This window comes from Somniosus microcephalus, unplaced genomic scaffold (assembly GCF_052327205.1).
Source record: "Somniosus microcephalus isolate GS21.2 unplaced genomic scaffold, FLI_Smic_1.0 unresolved_chr3, whole genome shotgun sequence".
NCBI lineage: Eukaryota > Metazoa > Chordata > Chondrichthyes > Squaliformes > Somniosidae > Somniosus > Somniosus microcephalus.
This window is the reverse complement of record NW_028225181.1, coordinates 14,749,985-14,765,209: the sequence shown is the minus strand read 5'-3', so window position 1 is coordinate 14,765,209 and position 15,225 is coordinate 14,749,985. Positions and strand designations below refer to the sequence as shown.

Sequence of the window (15,225 nt, the reverse complement as noted above, 5' to 3'; positions counted from 1 at the left end):
ATGCAGAGAGGATGTTTCCCCTCGTGGGGAAATCTAGAACGCGGGGGCACAGTTTTAGAATAAAGGGTCATCCTTTTAGAATTGAGATGAGGAGGAATTTCTTCTTAGAATGTCGTAAATCTGTGGAATTCTCTGCCCCAAATAGTTGTGGAGGCTGGGTCATTAAATACATTTAAGGTGGAGATAGACAGATTTTTGCAAGATAAGGGAGTGAAGGTTATGAGGAGCGGGAGCAGAATTGGCTTTGAGCCCAAGATCAGCCATGATCTTACTGAATGGCGGAGAAGGCTCGAGGGGCCAAGTGGTCTATTCCTGCTCCTATTTATGTTCTTATGAGCCCGGGGATTGTTTGATGGGACAGTGTAGAGGGAGCATTCCTCTGTATCTAACCCCGTGGTGTACCTGACATGGGAGTGTTTGATGGGACAGTGTAAAGGGAGTTTTACTCTGTAACTAACCCATGCTGTCCCTGCCCTGGGAGTGATTGATGGAATAGTATACAGGGAGCATTACTCTGTATCTAACCCGTGCTGTACCTGCCCTGGGAGTGTTTGATGGAGGATGTAGAGGGAGCTTTACTCTGTATCCATCTTGTGCTGTACCTTCCCTGGGAGTGTTTGAAGGGGCAGTGTAGAGGGTGCTTTACTCTGTATCTAAACCGTGCTGTACCTGCCCTGGGAGTGTTTGATGGGACAGTGTAGAGAGAGCTTTACTCTGTATCTAACCCGTGGTGTACCTGCCCTGGGAGTGTTTGATGGAACAGTGTAGATGGAGCTTTACTCTGTATCTATCCCTCTGCTGTATCTTCCCTGGCAGTTTATGATGGGATTGCGAAGAGGCTGCTTTACTCTTTATCTAACACGTGCTGTACTTGTCCTGGGAGTGCTGAATGGGAATTTTTAGAAGGACCTTTACTCTGCGTCAAACCCATGGTGTACTTGTCCTGTGAGTGTTTGATGGGATAGTATAGAGGGAGTTTTACTCGGTATTTAACCCGGGCTGTCCCTGCCTGGTAACGTTTGCTGGGACATTGTAGAGAGAGCAGTACTCTGTATGTTTGTGACCAGAAGACTGTCTCCAGTGGGGTTCCGCAGGGCTCAGTTCTAGGTCCCTTGATTTTTGTGGTATACATCAATGATATAGACTTGAATATATGGGGTATGATTAAGAAGTTTGCAGATGATACTAAAATCGGCTGTGTGGTTGATACTGAAGAAGGAAGCTGCAGACTGCAGGAAGATATCAGTAAATTGGTCAGTTGGGCAGAACAGTGGCAAATGGAATTCAATCCGGAGAAGTGTGAGGTCATGCATTTGGGGAGGGCCAAAAAAGAAAGGGAATTCACAATAAATGGTACGTCACTGAGTAGTGTAGAGGAACAAAGTGACCACATGTCCACAGATCCCTGAAGGTAGCAGGTGAGGTAGATAAGGTGGTTAAGAAGGCATACGGAATGCTTGCCTTCATTAGCCGTGGCATAGAATACAAGAGCAGGGGGGATTATGCTTCAACTAGTTAGGCCTCAGCTAGCGTACTGCGGGCAGTTCTAGTCACCACATTACAGGAAAGATGTGATTGCACTAGAGAGGGTACACAAGAGATTTACAAGGATGTTGCCGGGAGTAGAGAATTTTGCTATGAGGAAAGACTGGATAGGCTGGGTCTGTTTTCCTGGGAACAGAGGAGGCTGAGAGGAGACCTTATTTTGGTGAATAAAATTATGAAGGCCATGGATAAAGTGGATAGAATGGACCTATTTCCCTTAGCAGAGGGGTCAAAAGCCAGGGGTAGAGATTTAAAGTAATTGGTGGAAGGTTTAGAGGGGATACGACAGGAAATTTCTTCACCCAGAGGGTTGTGTGTGTCTGAAACCCACTGCCTGAAAGGGTGGTAGAGGCAGGAACCCTAACGACATTTAAAAAGAATTTGGATGTGCACTGGGGATGCTCTAACCTGCAGGGCTACGGACCAAGAGCTGGGAAGTGCGATTAGGCTTGACAGCTCTTTGTTGGCTGGCGCGGACACGATGGGCCAAAATTGCTTCCTTCCATGCTGTAGCATTCTGTGATTCTATGTATCTAACCCGTGCTGTACCTGCCTTGGAATGTTTGATGGGACAGTGTAGAGGGAGATTTACTCTGTATCTAACCCGTGCTGTACCTGCCCTGGGAGTGTTTGTTGGGGCAGTGTAGAGGGAGCTTTATACTGTATCTAACCCGTGCTGTACCTGCCCTGGGAGTGTGTGTTGGGGCAGTGTAGAGGGAGCTTTACTCTGTATCTAACCCATGCTGTACCTGCCTTGGAATGTTTGATGGGACAGTGTAGACGGAGATTTACTCTGTATCTAACCCATGCTGTACCTGCCCTGGGAGTGTGTGTTGGGGCAGTGTAGAGGGAGCTTTATACTGTATCTAACCCGTGCTGTACCTGTCCTGGGAGTGTTTGATGGGACAGTGTAGAGGGAGCTTTACTCTGTATCTAACCTGTGCTGTACCTGCCTTGGAATGTTTGATGGGACAGTGTAGACGGAGATTTACTCTGTATCTAACCCGTGCTGTACCTGCCCTGGGAGTGTGTGTTGGGGCAGTGTAGAGGGAGCTTTATACTGTATCTAACCCGTGCTGTACCTGTCCTGGGAGTGTTTGATGGGACAGTGTAGAGGGAGCTTTACTCTGTATCTAACCTGTGCTGTACCTGCCTTGGAATGTTTGATGGGACAGTGTAGACGGAGATTTACTCTGTATCTAACCCGTGCTGTACCTGCCCTGGGAGTGTGTGTTGGGGCAGTGTAGAGGGAGCTTTACTCTGTATCTAACCCGTGCTGTACCTGCCCTGGGAGTGTTTGATGGGGCAGTGTAGAGGGAGCTTTACTCTGTATCTAACCCGTGCTGTACCTGCCCTGGGAGTGTTTGATGGGACAATGTAGAGGGAGCTTTACTCTGTATCTAACCCGTGCTGTACCTGCCCTGGGAGTGTTTGATGGGGCAGTGCAGAGGAAGCTTTACTCTGTATCTAACCCGTGCTGTGCCTGCCCTGGGAGTGTGTGATGGGGCAGTGTAGAGGGAGCTTTACTCTGTATCTAACCCGTGCTGTACCTGCCCTGGGAGTGTTTGATGGGACAATGTAGAGGGAGCTTTACTCTGTACCTAACCCGTGCTGTACCTGCCCTGGGAGTGTTTGATGGGGCAGTGTAGAGGGAGCTTTACTCTGTATCTAACCCTGTGCTGTACCTGCCCTGGGAGCGTTTGATGGGACAGTGTAGAGGGAGCTTTACTCTGTATCTAACCCGTGCTGTACCTGCCCTGGGAGTGTTTGATGGGACAATGTAGAGTGAGCTTTACTCTGTATCTAACCCGTGCTGTACCTGCCCTGGGAGTGTTGGATGGGGCAGTGTAGAGGAAGCTTTACTCTGTATCTAACCCGTGCTGTACCTGCCTTGGAATGTTTGGTGGGACAGTGTAGAGGGAGCTTTACTCTGTACCTAACCCTGTGCTGTACCTGCCCTGGGAGTGTTTAATGCGGTAGTGCAGAGGGAGCCTTATAACCTTTTTTAAATCATTATAATCCTTAATAACACTTTATAAAGCTTTGGCAAATGATTATGTCCGTTTATCATCATACATTGTATCACTTTGTACCCCATTTATATCCCTTTATAATTTGTATAACCATTTATCTCCCTTTACAATTCATCATAACACTTTACAGGAAACGTTGTGATATCCGGCACCGACGGGACCGAGCTGTTGCCGTCCCATCAAAACTGCCGGACAAACCGGTGTTAATGTTGAAACATACGGAGCTGAAAATCTCCGTGTGAATCAACAAAACCTGTTGCTTAGCAACAGCTTCTAAACAGTCGGACGTACCTTGCAAGCGTCTCTGTAGCTTAGCAACAGCTTGTGTGAGACCTTGCAGAGCTTGACTGGTGAAAAAAAAGCCACGAGAAGAAAAAAAAACGAACGAAACGGCTCCTGATTTTTGCCGGTGGATCGAGCATTCCGGAGAGTTAACCTCCAGATAAACCAAAGCTTCCTGTATATTCTATTATCAAACTTTATATATCATTATAATACATTATATTCTTTTATAATAATTTATATAACCGAGCATAAACCTTTATAACTCCTTATAAAACTTCAGGATACAGCGTAGGTACTCAAATTGGCAGGACGAGACTTGTGGTCTTTGCAGTGATCTGTTTTGGGGCCACAACTATTCACAATATTGGTAATGACTTAGATGATGTTATAGAAAGTGATATATCCAAATTTGCAGACAGCACAAAGATAGGCAGCATTGTAGGCAGTGTAGATGAAAACATAAAATTACAAAGGGATATTGATAGATTAATTGAATGGACAAAACTGTGGCAAATGGATTTCAATGTAAGCAAATGTGAGGTCATTCACTTTGGACCCCAAAAGGATAGAACAGGGTATTTTCTAAATGTGAAAAGCTAAAAACAGTGTAGGTCCATCGAAACTTGGGGGGTTCAGGTACACAGATCATTAAAATGTCATGGACAGGTACAGAAAATAATCAAAAAGCCTAATGGAATGCTGGCCTTTATATCGAGAGGACTAGAGTACAAGTGGGTAGAAGTTATGCAGCAGCTGTACAAAACCCTGGTTAGACCACACCTGGAGCACTGTGAGCAGTTCTGGGCACCACACCATTGGAAGGAAATATTGGCCTTGGAGGGAGTGCAGCGTAGGTTTACCAGAATGATACCTGGACTTCAAGGGTTAAGTTACGAGGAGAGATTACACAAATAAGCGTTGTATTCCCTAGAATTTAGACGGTTCAGGAATGATCTGATGGAAGTTTTCAGGATATTAAGGTGAACAGATAGACAAACTATTTCCACTGGTTTAGGATTCTAGGACTGGGGGCACAGTCTAAAAATTAGAAGCAGACGTTTCAGGAGTGAAATTAGGAAACACTTCTACACACACAGGGTGGTAGAAGTTTGGAACTCTCTTCCACAAACGGCAATTGATGCGAGGTCAATTGTTAATTTTAAATCAGAGATTGAGAGCTTTTTGTTAACCTCAGGTATGAAGGGATATGGGCCAAAGGCGGGTATATGGAGTTAGATCACAGATCAGTCGTGACCTTACTGAATGGCGGAACAGGCTCGAGGGGCTGTATGGCCTACTCCTGTTCCTAGGAGTCTGGGGTACCTTGCCTTGTTAGCCCTCCCCAAATGCATTACCTCAAACTTCTCCAGATTGAATTTCATTTGCCACTTTTCTGCCCGCCAGACCAGTCCATTGAAATCTTCCAGCATATGGAATGACTTATACACAGAGTAAAGCTCCCATTAAACTGCCCAAACAGTCCAAGGGCAAGTACAGCATGGGTGACATATAGAGTAAAGCTCCCTCTCATACAACATGTATTCAATGCAGCATCCAGCTCCCTTGACACTACACAATGAAGCACAACCGGCTCAGGTACAGCATGGAGTGAATACAGAATAAAGATCCCTCTACATGTAAGTGTCAAACAATCCTGGGTGCGGTACGAGCAAGGTTTATCTGAGTTAAGCTCCACTCAACTTGCCACATCAAAGGCGGAGCCTGACGGCAGATGTTGAACAACTCCTGCAATCTGGTTAGATTCCCACCTCGGAAAAATCCTGGACTGATGGGAATCTCAGTAAAGAACCTCACCTTTCCAATCATTGCTGAAGCTTTCTGTTTTATCCTGTCTCCGACACTGGGGGTCTTGGTCCCACCAGATCTGCTCTGTGAACCCCGCGACATTTCTCCAGTCCCAGTGAGTGTGGCGATGATTCGACTTCTCTCTCTCCACCTTCCTGAGATATTGCTCACTCCCAGAGACTGTCACTAGAAAAATGATTTATTTTAATTCCAGAATACAGGGGGAGCATTTTTGTGACAATAATTACATTTAATTTGATTATTTTTGCAAATAGTGAGTGTGCTTGAATTACTTACTTTAATATTAAATTGTTCTGTATTCTCTGTTGCCCTGTTTATTGGGACTAAACTCACTCCCAGTGTCAGCTGTCACTCCAGTTCCTCCCACACTGACATCCCACTGATGGGCTGTAACCAGGGGCGGGGTCCTGTCTCTAGGTGACATCACACAGGAGCAAGGAGCCAATCACACAGCAGCCAGGAACGATGTCACAAAGCGGCCGGAGACACTCCCATTCTAGGTGCCACAGGGTCACATTGACCAGGCTCTGCTCCTGGTGTGCAGTCTCACTGGGCATGAACACAGGGTGTACAATCAGCCCCGTCTCCGGGAATGAATTAGGATCCTGCCCTAAATCTCTCCCGAGTTTTATTTCAATCAGTGTAAAATGGGTGGCTGATACACAATCACCCAGTTTGTACAATAGCACCTATTATAAGTCAATATCTACCCCAGTGTTTCTTTCACTCACTACGTATCTGCTCCCTCACTGTCTCTGCCTCTCTCGCTCTATCACTCTCCGCAGTGAGGGATATGTCTGGGGCTGGGATCATGCTGTGCGGAAAGGATCAGGATATCAGTTAGCCTCTCTTCCCGCTCCCACATCGTTACCTCTGGTGCCCCCCAAGGATCTATCCTTGGCCCCCTCCTATTTCTCATCTACATGTTGCCCCTTGGCGACATCATCAGAAAACACAGCGTCAGTTTCCACATGTACGCTGACGACACCCAGCTCTACCTCACTACCTCTTCTCTCGCCCCCTCCATGGTCTCTAAATTGTCAGACTGCTTGACAGACATCCAGTTCTGGATGAGCAAAAAGTTTCTCCAATTATAAATTGGGAAGACTGAAGCTATTGTTTTTGGACCCCGCCACCAACTCCGTTCCATAGCCACTGACTCCATCCCTCTCTCCCTAACATCTGTCTGAGGCTGAACCAGATTGTTTGCAACATTGGTGTCATATTTGACCCTGACTTGAGTTTCCGACCACATATCCGTTGCATAACATATGCCGCCTGCGTCCACCTCCGTAACATCGCCCGTCTCCGCCCCTGCCTCATCTCATCCGCTGCTGAAACCCTCATCCATGCCTTTGTTACTTCGAGTCTTGACTATTCCAATGCACTCCAGGCTGGCCTCTCACATTCCACCCTATGTGAACTTGAGGTCATCCAAAACTTGGCTGCCCGTGTCCTAACTCGTACCAAGTCCCGTTCTCCCACCTCCCCTGTGCTCGCTGTTACACTGGCTCCCGGTTAAGCAGCACCTCGATTTCAAAATGCTCATGCTTGTTTTCAAATCCCTCCATGGCCTCACCCTTTCTTACCACTAACCTCCTTCAGCCCCACAACCACCCCACACCCTCCGAGATATCTGCGCTCCTCTAATTCTGCCCTCTTGAACATCCCTGATAATAATCGCTCAACATTTAGTGGCCGTGCCTTCTTTTGCCGAGGATCTAAGCTCCGGAATTCCCTGCCTAAACCTTTCCACCTCACTACATCTTCCTCCTTGAAGACGCTAATTAAAACCTCCCAAATTGACCAAGCATTGAGTCACCTGTCCTAATTTATCCTTATGTGGCTCGGTGTCGAAATTGTTTGTCTTAAAAAAAAAACTCCTATGAAGCGCCTTCGGACGTTTTACTACATTAAAGGCGCTATTTAAATACAAGTTATTGTTGTACATCTCGGGCTAGATAGAGTCTGTTGTGTATGTACCTTTAAGAGAATAACTGGTCTCAGACTGCTGTACCCACCCCTGTATAAAAGGCGCTAGAGAGCCTCTGTTTAGTTTCGTTATTGCCTTTCACCAGTAAAGATCTGTTGTTTTCACTCCTGCTAGTCCGTGTCTAAATCATTCACGGACTTAACACTGGCGACGAGTAAGAAACGTACTTACCTGCAACTCGGCAGCAGCTCCGACGACGTTATTGAAGGACGGAGCCAGAAGAAAAAAAAAAGAGGCCATTGAAACTCGAGAAACGGGCGTCGACCGTCAATCATCGGGTTCAAGGCTTTGCAGGAGCGACTTTCCAGAGCCAGGCTGGGTTCCTCGGTCCGTGGTTTCCCAGCTAATCGGGCTGGTGGCAGGTAGTGCTCTGATCCTTCCTGGGCTGCGGCGGGCTGAAGCTCGATCGGGTGGCCTTTCAACGGGGCCGGGCAGCAAGTCGGGAAGCAAAGAGAGAGAGAGAGGGTGGAGCATACAGGGCGCGGCTGGTGCTTCGATGCCGGGCAGCGTTCGGACCAAGAAGAGGGAGGGAAGTGTCCCAGAGGGTCTGCTCCACGACGGGAAAATAATAAAAGAAAAAGAATACGCACAAGAAACTGTGGAAAGCAGCGCTAACAACAGCGGGGAAGAAGACAAAGCGCGGGAGGCGCCATTTAGTTAAATCGGGGAAGAAGGCAAAGCACGGGAGATGCCATTTTAGATTTGCAAGATGCCGAAGACTGGCTGTATCACTGCTTTTGATAATACATTAGAGGACTGGACCATGTATGCGGAAAGAGTCGAGGTATATTTCGAGGCAAATGAAATAGCGGAGGGGAAAAAGGCATCAATATTGCTAAACTTAATGGGCGCTAGAACGTACAGCCTATTGCGGGATCTGATTACTCCAGCCAAACCGAAGGCGAAGAGTTTTAACGAAATTGCTGCTGTTCAACAGGAGCACTTAAACCCTGCACCGCTGTTGATAGCAGAAAGATTTAAATTTGCACAGGAGAACTCAGCACAAAGATGAGAGCAATGCTGAGTATCTTACGGAACTAGGCAACCTATCAAAGCACTGCCAGTTCGGAGCAGGACTGGCAGTTACCCTACGGGACAAATTTGTCTGTGGACTCCTGAGTGAAGGAACACAGAAGAAGTTACTCTCAGAAAAAGAGCTGACGCTAGATAAGGCTTTCAGCGTGGCAGTATCATATGAAGCAGCAGCCAGGGGAGCTGCAGAAATTCAACAAAAACCACAGGAATACGGCACCCACGAAATGACACGGCGATTTGCAAAATGTTATCGCTACGGCAGAACTAACCATGACCAGAAGGGCTGCTGGTCCAAAGACAAAATATGCAGACAATGCGGGAAGATTGGACACATTGCACGAGTTTGTAGGTCTGGGAAGAAGACCAGCGACAACAAAAAGGCTACTAAGGAACCGTACAAGAAAGTACAAAACATGACGGACAGTAGTTCCGAAGACCAGATGAGCGATAGTGAATCCGAGAACAGGAGATTAAGCTGTCTCAAACTTCACAATGTAATCGCAAAAGAGGATCACTGAACCATTTGGGTCACCCTCACGATAGCAGGGTCCCAAGTTGAAATGGAATTGGATACAGGATCATCGCTAACCGTCATGAATCGACGAGACTACGAGCGGCTATTTTCACACATACCCTTGAGAGAGACATCCATCGTCTTGACGATGTATACGTGGCATAAAGTATACCCCAGAGGAAAAGTAAGGGTGCCTGTCGAATACAGTGGCAAGAAAATACGGAAATTGTATCTCTGCATACTGCCAAATGGTGGACAACCGTTATTGGGACGGGAATGGATCAGGAAGATAAACTTAGATTGGCATTCCATTCATGCAATGACGGTGGTTGGTAAAAAAGATGAAGACGTCACTCCTGGATGATTGTCAACAATCTTAGCGAACGCCAAAGAGGTATTTCAACAATAACTGGGCACTCTTAAAGGTGTAAACGCCTCGTTAAAAATAGAAGAGAATGCAGTTCCCAAGTTTTTCAAAGCGAGACCGGTACCATATGCAATTCGTCCAGCCGTCGAGGCAGAGCTGGAGAATCTGGAGAAGGTGGGCGTGTTGTCTAAGGTCGACTGGAGCGAGTGGGCGACACCCATCGTTCCTGTAATGAAGAAAACGTTAAGCAATGAGTCCGGAGAGCCAAGGAAGATTCGCATCTGTGGGGATTTCAAGGTGACGGTGAACCCTGTCCTTCACACAGTACAATATCCTCTTCCAAGGATAAAAGACATCTTCGTCTCACTGTCTGGAGGGAAGCGTTTTACAAAAATTGACCTAGCACAAGCATATTTGCAGATGGAGGTTGAAGAGTCCTCTAGGAAGTATCTCACGATAAACACTCACAAAGGTCTTTACCAGTATCATCGATTGGTATTCAGAGTAGCATCGGCTCCGGCGATATGGCAAAGAGCGATGGAACAAGTCCTGCAAGGGATTCCAGGGACTCAGTGTTACTTGGACGACATCCTTGTAACAGGTGAAGATGACAGTGAACACCTTAACAACCTAGAACAGGTGCTCACTGGACTACGGGAACATTGGCTGCGAGCCAACCACCCCACGTGCGAATTTTTTAAGAAACAGATATCGTATTGTGGTCACGTGATTGATGAAGAGGGGTTACATAAGTCTCCTGACAAAATTGAAGCGGTTGTTAAGGCCCCAGCGCCTGAAAATGTGTCGCAACTGAGGTCATTCCTCGGATTGGTGAATTACTATCATAAGTTTTTGCCGAATTTTTCGACAATTATGCACCCACTGAACGCCCTGCTACGAACGGGGGTAGCATGGAAAGGGAGCGATGATTGTAAACGTGCTTTTCAGAAGAGCAAGGACTTAATCACTTCGAAGGAAGTATTGGCTCACTACAACCCAGCACTGCCAATCAGGCTGGCGTGTGATGCGTCTCCCGATGGCATTGGGGCGGTACTGTCACATAAATTCCTTGATGGTTTGGAGAGGCCGATAGCTTTTGCGTCACGCTCGTTAACTTCTGCCGAGCGTAACTACACCCAGATTGACAGAGCGGCCCTCAGCCTAGTGTGGGGGGTGAAGAAGTTCAATCACTATCTGCACGGTCAAAAATTTACTCTACTAACCGATCATCAACCTCTTGTCTCCATTTTCAACCCTCAGAAGGGCGTACGGCTGCAGACATGGACCCTTTTCCTAGGGGCACACAAATATGACATCGAGTACAAAGGAACTAAACAGCATGGAAATGCTGAAGGATTGTCACGTCTACCGTTGCCGACGGTGGAAGAAGAAGACCTTGCAGTTAATCCAATGGAGTTATTCCACTCGACCATAGTCGAATGTCTCCCTGTGACGAATGCAAACATAGAAAAGGAAACACGGAATGACCCGACACTATCACGGGTCTATGATTTAACGGTGAAGGGATGGCCAGCACATGGCGAACCACTGCTGCCAGCATTCTCGCCGAGAAGAGAACAGCTGTCAGTGTGCAGAGGAACCTTGATGTGTGGATCCAGAGTAGTAATTCCACCTAAGTTGATGGATAGAGTGCTCAATGAGCTTCATGAGGGTCATCTGGGTGGGGTAAAAATGAAGAGCTTAGCCAGAGCGTTTGTGTGGTGGCCGGGAATCGATAGAGAAATCGAAGAGATGACCAAGAGCTGTGCAGGATGCCAGAAGGTCCAAAACGCCCCACCACAAGCTCCTCTGCATCCATGGGAGTGGCCCTCATCTCCATGGAAAAGGGTGCACATTGATTTTGCTGGTCTCTTCATGGACTCGATGTTTTTAATTGCGGTGGATGCACATTCAAAGTGGCCAGAGGTAATAAAAATGTCCTCAACCACCACGGAAAAAACTATCACAGTTTTACGAACCATATTCGCCAGGAATGGGCTGGCTGAACAGATTTGCTCTGACAATGGACCACAGTTTGTGTCTGAAGAGTTCCAGAGGTTCTTAAAGAACAATGGTGTTAAGCATTACACATCGGCCCATATTATCCAACCACTAATGGATTGGCCGAGAGGTTTGTCCAAACATTCAAGAAGGCTATGAAGGCAATGTGTAATGAAGATATACCCCTACAACACAAGGTGGACAATTTCTTGTTTGCCTACCGGAATACGACACATGCCGTTACCAACCAAACTCCAGCCATCATGTTCTTCAATCGAAGACTACGATGCCGCTTGGATTTGGTTAAGCCAAACGTCCGTAGAGATGTGGAGAACAGGCAGTTTCAGAATATGAATGAAAGGCCGACCAGGAGTTTTAAGATAGGTCAACCAGTTTTGGCCCGGGACTACCGCACTGAGAAATGGCAGCCAGGAACGATTTGTATACGACAAGGACCTCTCATGTATGCCGTGGACGTTGGAGAGAGCATTGTAAGACGCCAGGCTGACCAGATTCTAGAGTCACTGTAAAACGTCAACTCCACACCACGATCTGATACACCTGGTAATGAAATCGACGTTCCAATTGCAGCTACCGCAGAACCGGTAATATTGGAAGCAGATGAACCAAACAACAACATTGATTCCGACTCAACATTGCCAGAAGAAGCTGTTACCCCAAAGAGGCGTTATCCAGACAGAATCAGGAAGCCTCCGCAAAGACTGAACTTATAGTTGCTTAAACTTAACCACTGTATCTATTAACTGTAATTGTGATTGTAATTCGTTATCATTTAGTTGTTAAATGAATGTTATGTACTGTTTATCTAAAAGGGGAGGAATTGTTGTGTATGTACCTTTAAGAGAATAACTGGTCTCAGACTGCAGTACCGACAGTGACCACCCCTGTATAAAAGGCGCTAGAGAGCCTCTGTTCAGTTTCGTTATTGCCTTTCACCAGTAAAGATCTGTTGTTTTCACTCCTGCTAGTCCGTGTCTAAATCATTCACGGACTTAACAGAGTCATAGAATATTTACAGCACAGAAGGAGGCATTACAGCCCGTTGAGCCCGTGCCGGCTCTCTGCAAGAGCACTTCAGCGAGTCCCACTCCCCCGCCCTTTCCGCAGAACCCTGCAATTTTATTTCCTTCAGGAACTTATCCAATTCCCTTTAGATATACCCCACACACCTCACTGTAACACTGATATACCCCACACCCCTCACTCAAACACACTGATATACCCCACACCCCTCACTGTAATACCGATATACCCCACACCCCTCACTGTAACACTGATATGCCCCACACCCCTCACTGTAACACTGATATACCCCACAACCCTCACTGTAACACCGATATACCCCACACCCCTCACTGTAAAACTCTGATATACCCCACACCCCTCACTGTAACACTCTGATATACCCCACACCCCTCACTGAAACACACTGATATACCCCACACCCCTCACTGTAACACACAGATATACCCCACACCCTTCACTGTAACACTGATATACCCCACACCCCTCATTGTAAAACTGATATACCCCACACCCCTCACTGTAACACTGATATACCGCACACACCTCACTGAAACACCGATATACCCCACACCCCTCACTGTAGCACACTGATATACCACACACCCCTCACTGTAACACTGATATACCCCACACCCCTCACTGTAACACCGATATACCCCACACTCCTCACTGTAATACTCTGATATACCCCACACCCCTCACTGAAACACTGATATACCGCACACCCCTCACTGAAACACACTGATATACCCCACACCCCTCACTGAAACACACTGATATACCCCACACCCCTCACTGTAACACTCATATACCGCACACCCCTCACTGTAACACTGATATACCCCACACCCTCACTGGAACACTGATATACCCCACACCCCTCACTGTAGCACTGATATACCCCACACCACTCACTGTAACACTGATATTGTAGGAATGTCTAGTTCCTATCAAGAGACTGAGGTCGACTCAGGCGATCAAAGAAACGATGTTTAATGTAAAACTAACTGAGTTTAACAAACAAAATGTAAGAGAACTACGAATACAGGTCTAGTCAGTCCGGAGGCTCCACGAGGACTGCTTGGGCGGTCCCGTGGCTGGCGTCATGACGTCATCACTTTTTACCCACCGGTGGGGGATCACCTGATGAACGGCGTGACGTCATTGCATTTGCCTGCGCTCTTAAAGGGACCGCACTCTGTACATGCAAACATTATATACAAAGATACAGACTCAGGCTGCAGCTAACATATTGTTAAAGGGAATTATATACAGTTGATCTGAGTCCCTTAGTGGCTCCGCCACAATATAACCACAACCCTCACTGTAACACTGATATACCCCAGACCCCTCACTGCAACGTTGATATACCCCACACCCCTCACTAACACTGATATGCACCACACCCCTCACTGTAAAACTGATATACCCCACAACCCTCACTGTAACATTGATATACCCCACACCGCTCACTAACATTGATATACCCCACAGCCCTCACAGTAACACTATGATTCAGTGGGGCGGTGAGCTGCTGGTTTAGTGGGGAGGTGAGCTGTTATCATTCCCTGTGCTTGCCCATTAATCTCTATTAGTTTGTTCTTTACACTCCCACACAGGAGTGTTCATTACCTGCTTCTGTAACCTCCAAACCCTCACAACTTCCAATGTCCTTTACAAAAGTGACTGATTCTCTGGCCACACTCACCAGCAGTCGTCCAGACACCCTGCTGGTATTAAATTCAATCTTCACTCTCACCCCTGCTTGGCAGCAGATGTGTCTCTATCTGGTGTGTGTTTTAACCTAACTTAATCCCTAGCTATTCTAGCTTAATGTTGATATAATTCTATATGTCAACCAGTGTATTCTATTTAAAAATCTATACATACCAATACTTACAGGAACTTTTAAAAGGTCTGCTTTCAGAGTGAATTCGCTGGTGTTTCAGCAGACTGGAGGACCTTGTGAATCCCTTCGCACAGACGGAGCAGGTGAACGGATTCTCTCCAGTGTGAACATGCTGGTGTTCAATGAGGTATGATGACTGAATCTCTTCCCACAGTGAAAGCAACTGAACGTCTCTTGTCATTGTGAACTCGCTGGTGTTTCAGCAGGATGGATGACCGACTGAATCTCTTCCCACATACGGAGCGGGTGAACAGTCTCTCCCCAGTGTGACTAGTCTCTCCCCAGTGTGACTGCATCAATGAATTTGCATCTCAGACGGACAATTGAATCCCTTCTCAGTCTCCACATTCCCATGGTTTCTCCATGGTCCTTCTGTCTCTCCAGGTTGGACGATCAGTTGAAGACTCGTCCACACACAGAACACGTGCATGGTTTCTCCCCGCTGTGAATGGTGTGATGTTTTTGAAGGCTGTGTAACTGGTTAAAGCTCTCTCCACAGTCAGTGCACTGGAACACTCTTGCTCAAGTGTGAATGGGTCTCGGTGCTTTTCCAGTCACAATAATGTTTAAAATCCTTCACCACACACAAGAACTGAGAAAGATTTCTCCTTCCGCATTCAAAGGCCGATGGTATTCAGGTCCTGATGAATCGAGTGACTCAGTCAGATC

At 46.9% G+C, this 15,225-nt stretch overlaps 1 protein-coding gene across 1 annotated transcript in view; it reads right to left on the bottom strand.

Annotated features, from left to right (window-relative positions):
• LOC147091217 (uncharacterized) overlaps nt 1-14,882 on the bottom strand; it is an 80,206-nt gene extending 65,324 nt beyond the window's left edge. The window contains exons 1-2 of the mRNA XM_085976681.1: nt 14,548-14,882; nt 5,679-5,855 (exon numbers count right to left, since the gene is read on the bottom strand). Of these exons, the coding sequence (XP_085832807.1) occupies nt 5,679-5,855; nt 14,548-14,737 (367 nt within the window). The 5' untranslated portion in view covers nt 14,738-14,882. The remainder of the gene's footprint in view (nt 1-5,678; nt 5,856-14,547) is intronic.
• Nucleotides 14,883-15,225: the final 343 nt, after the last annotated feature.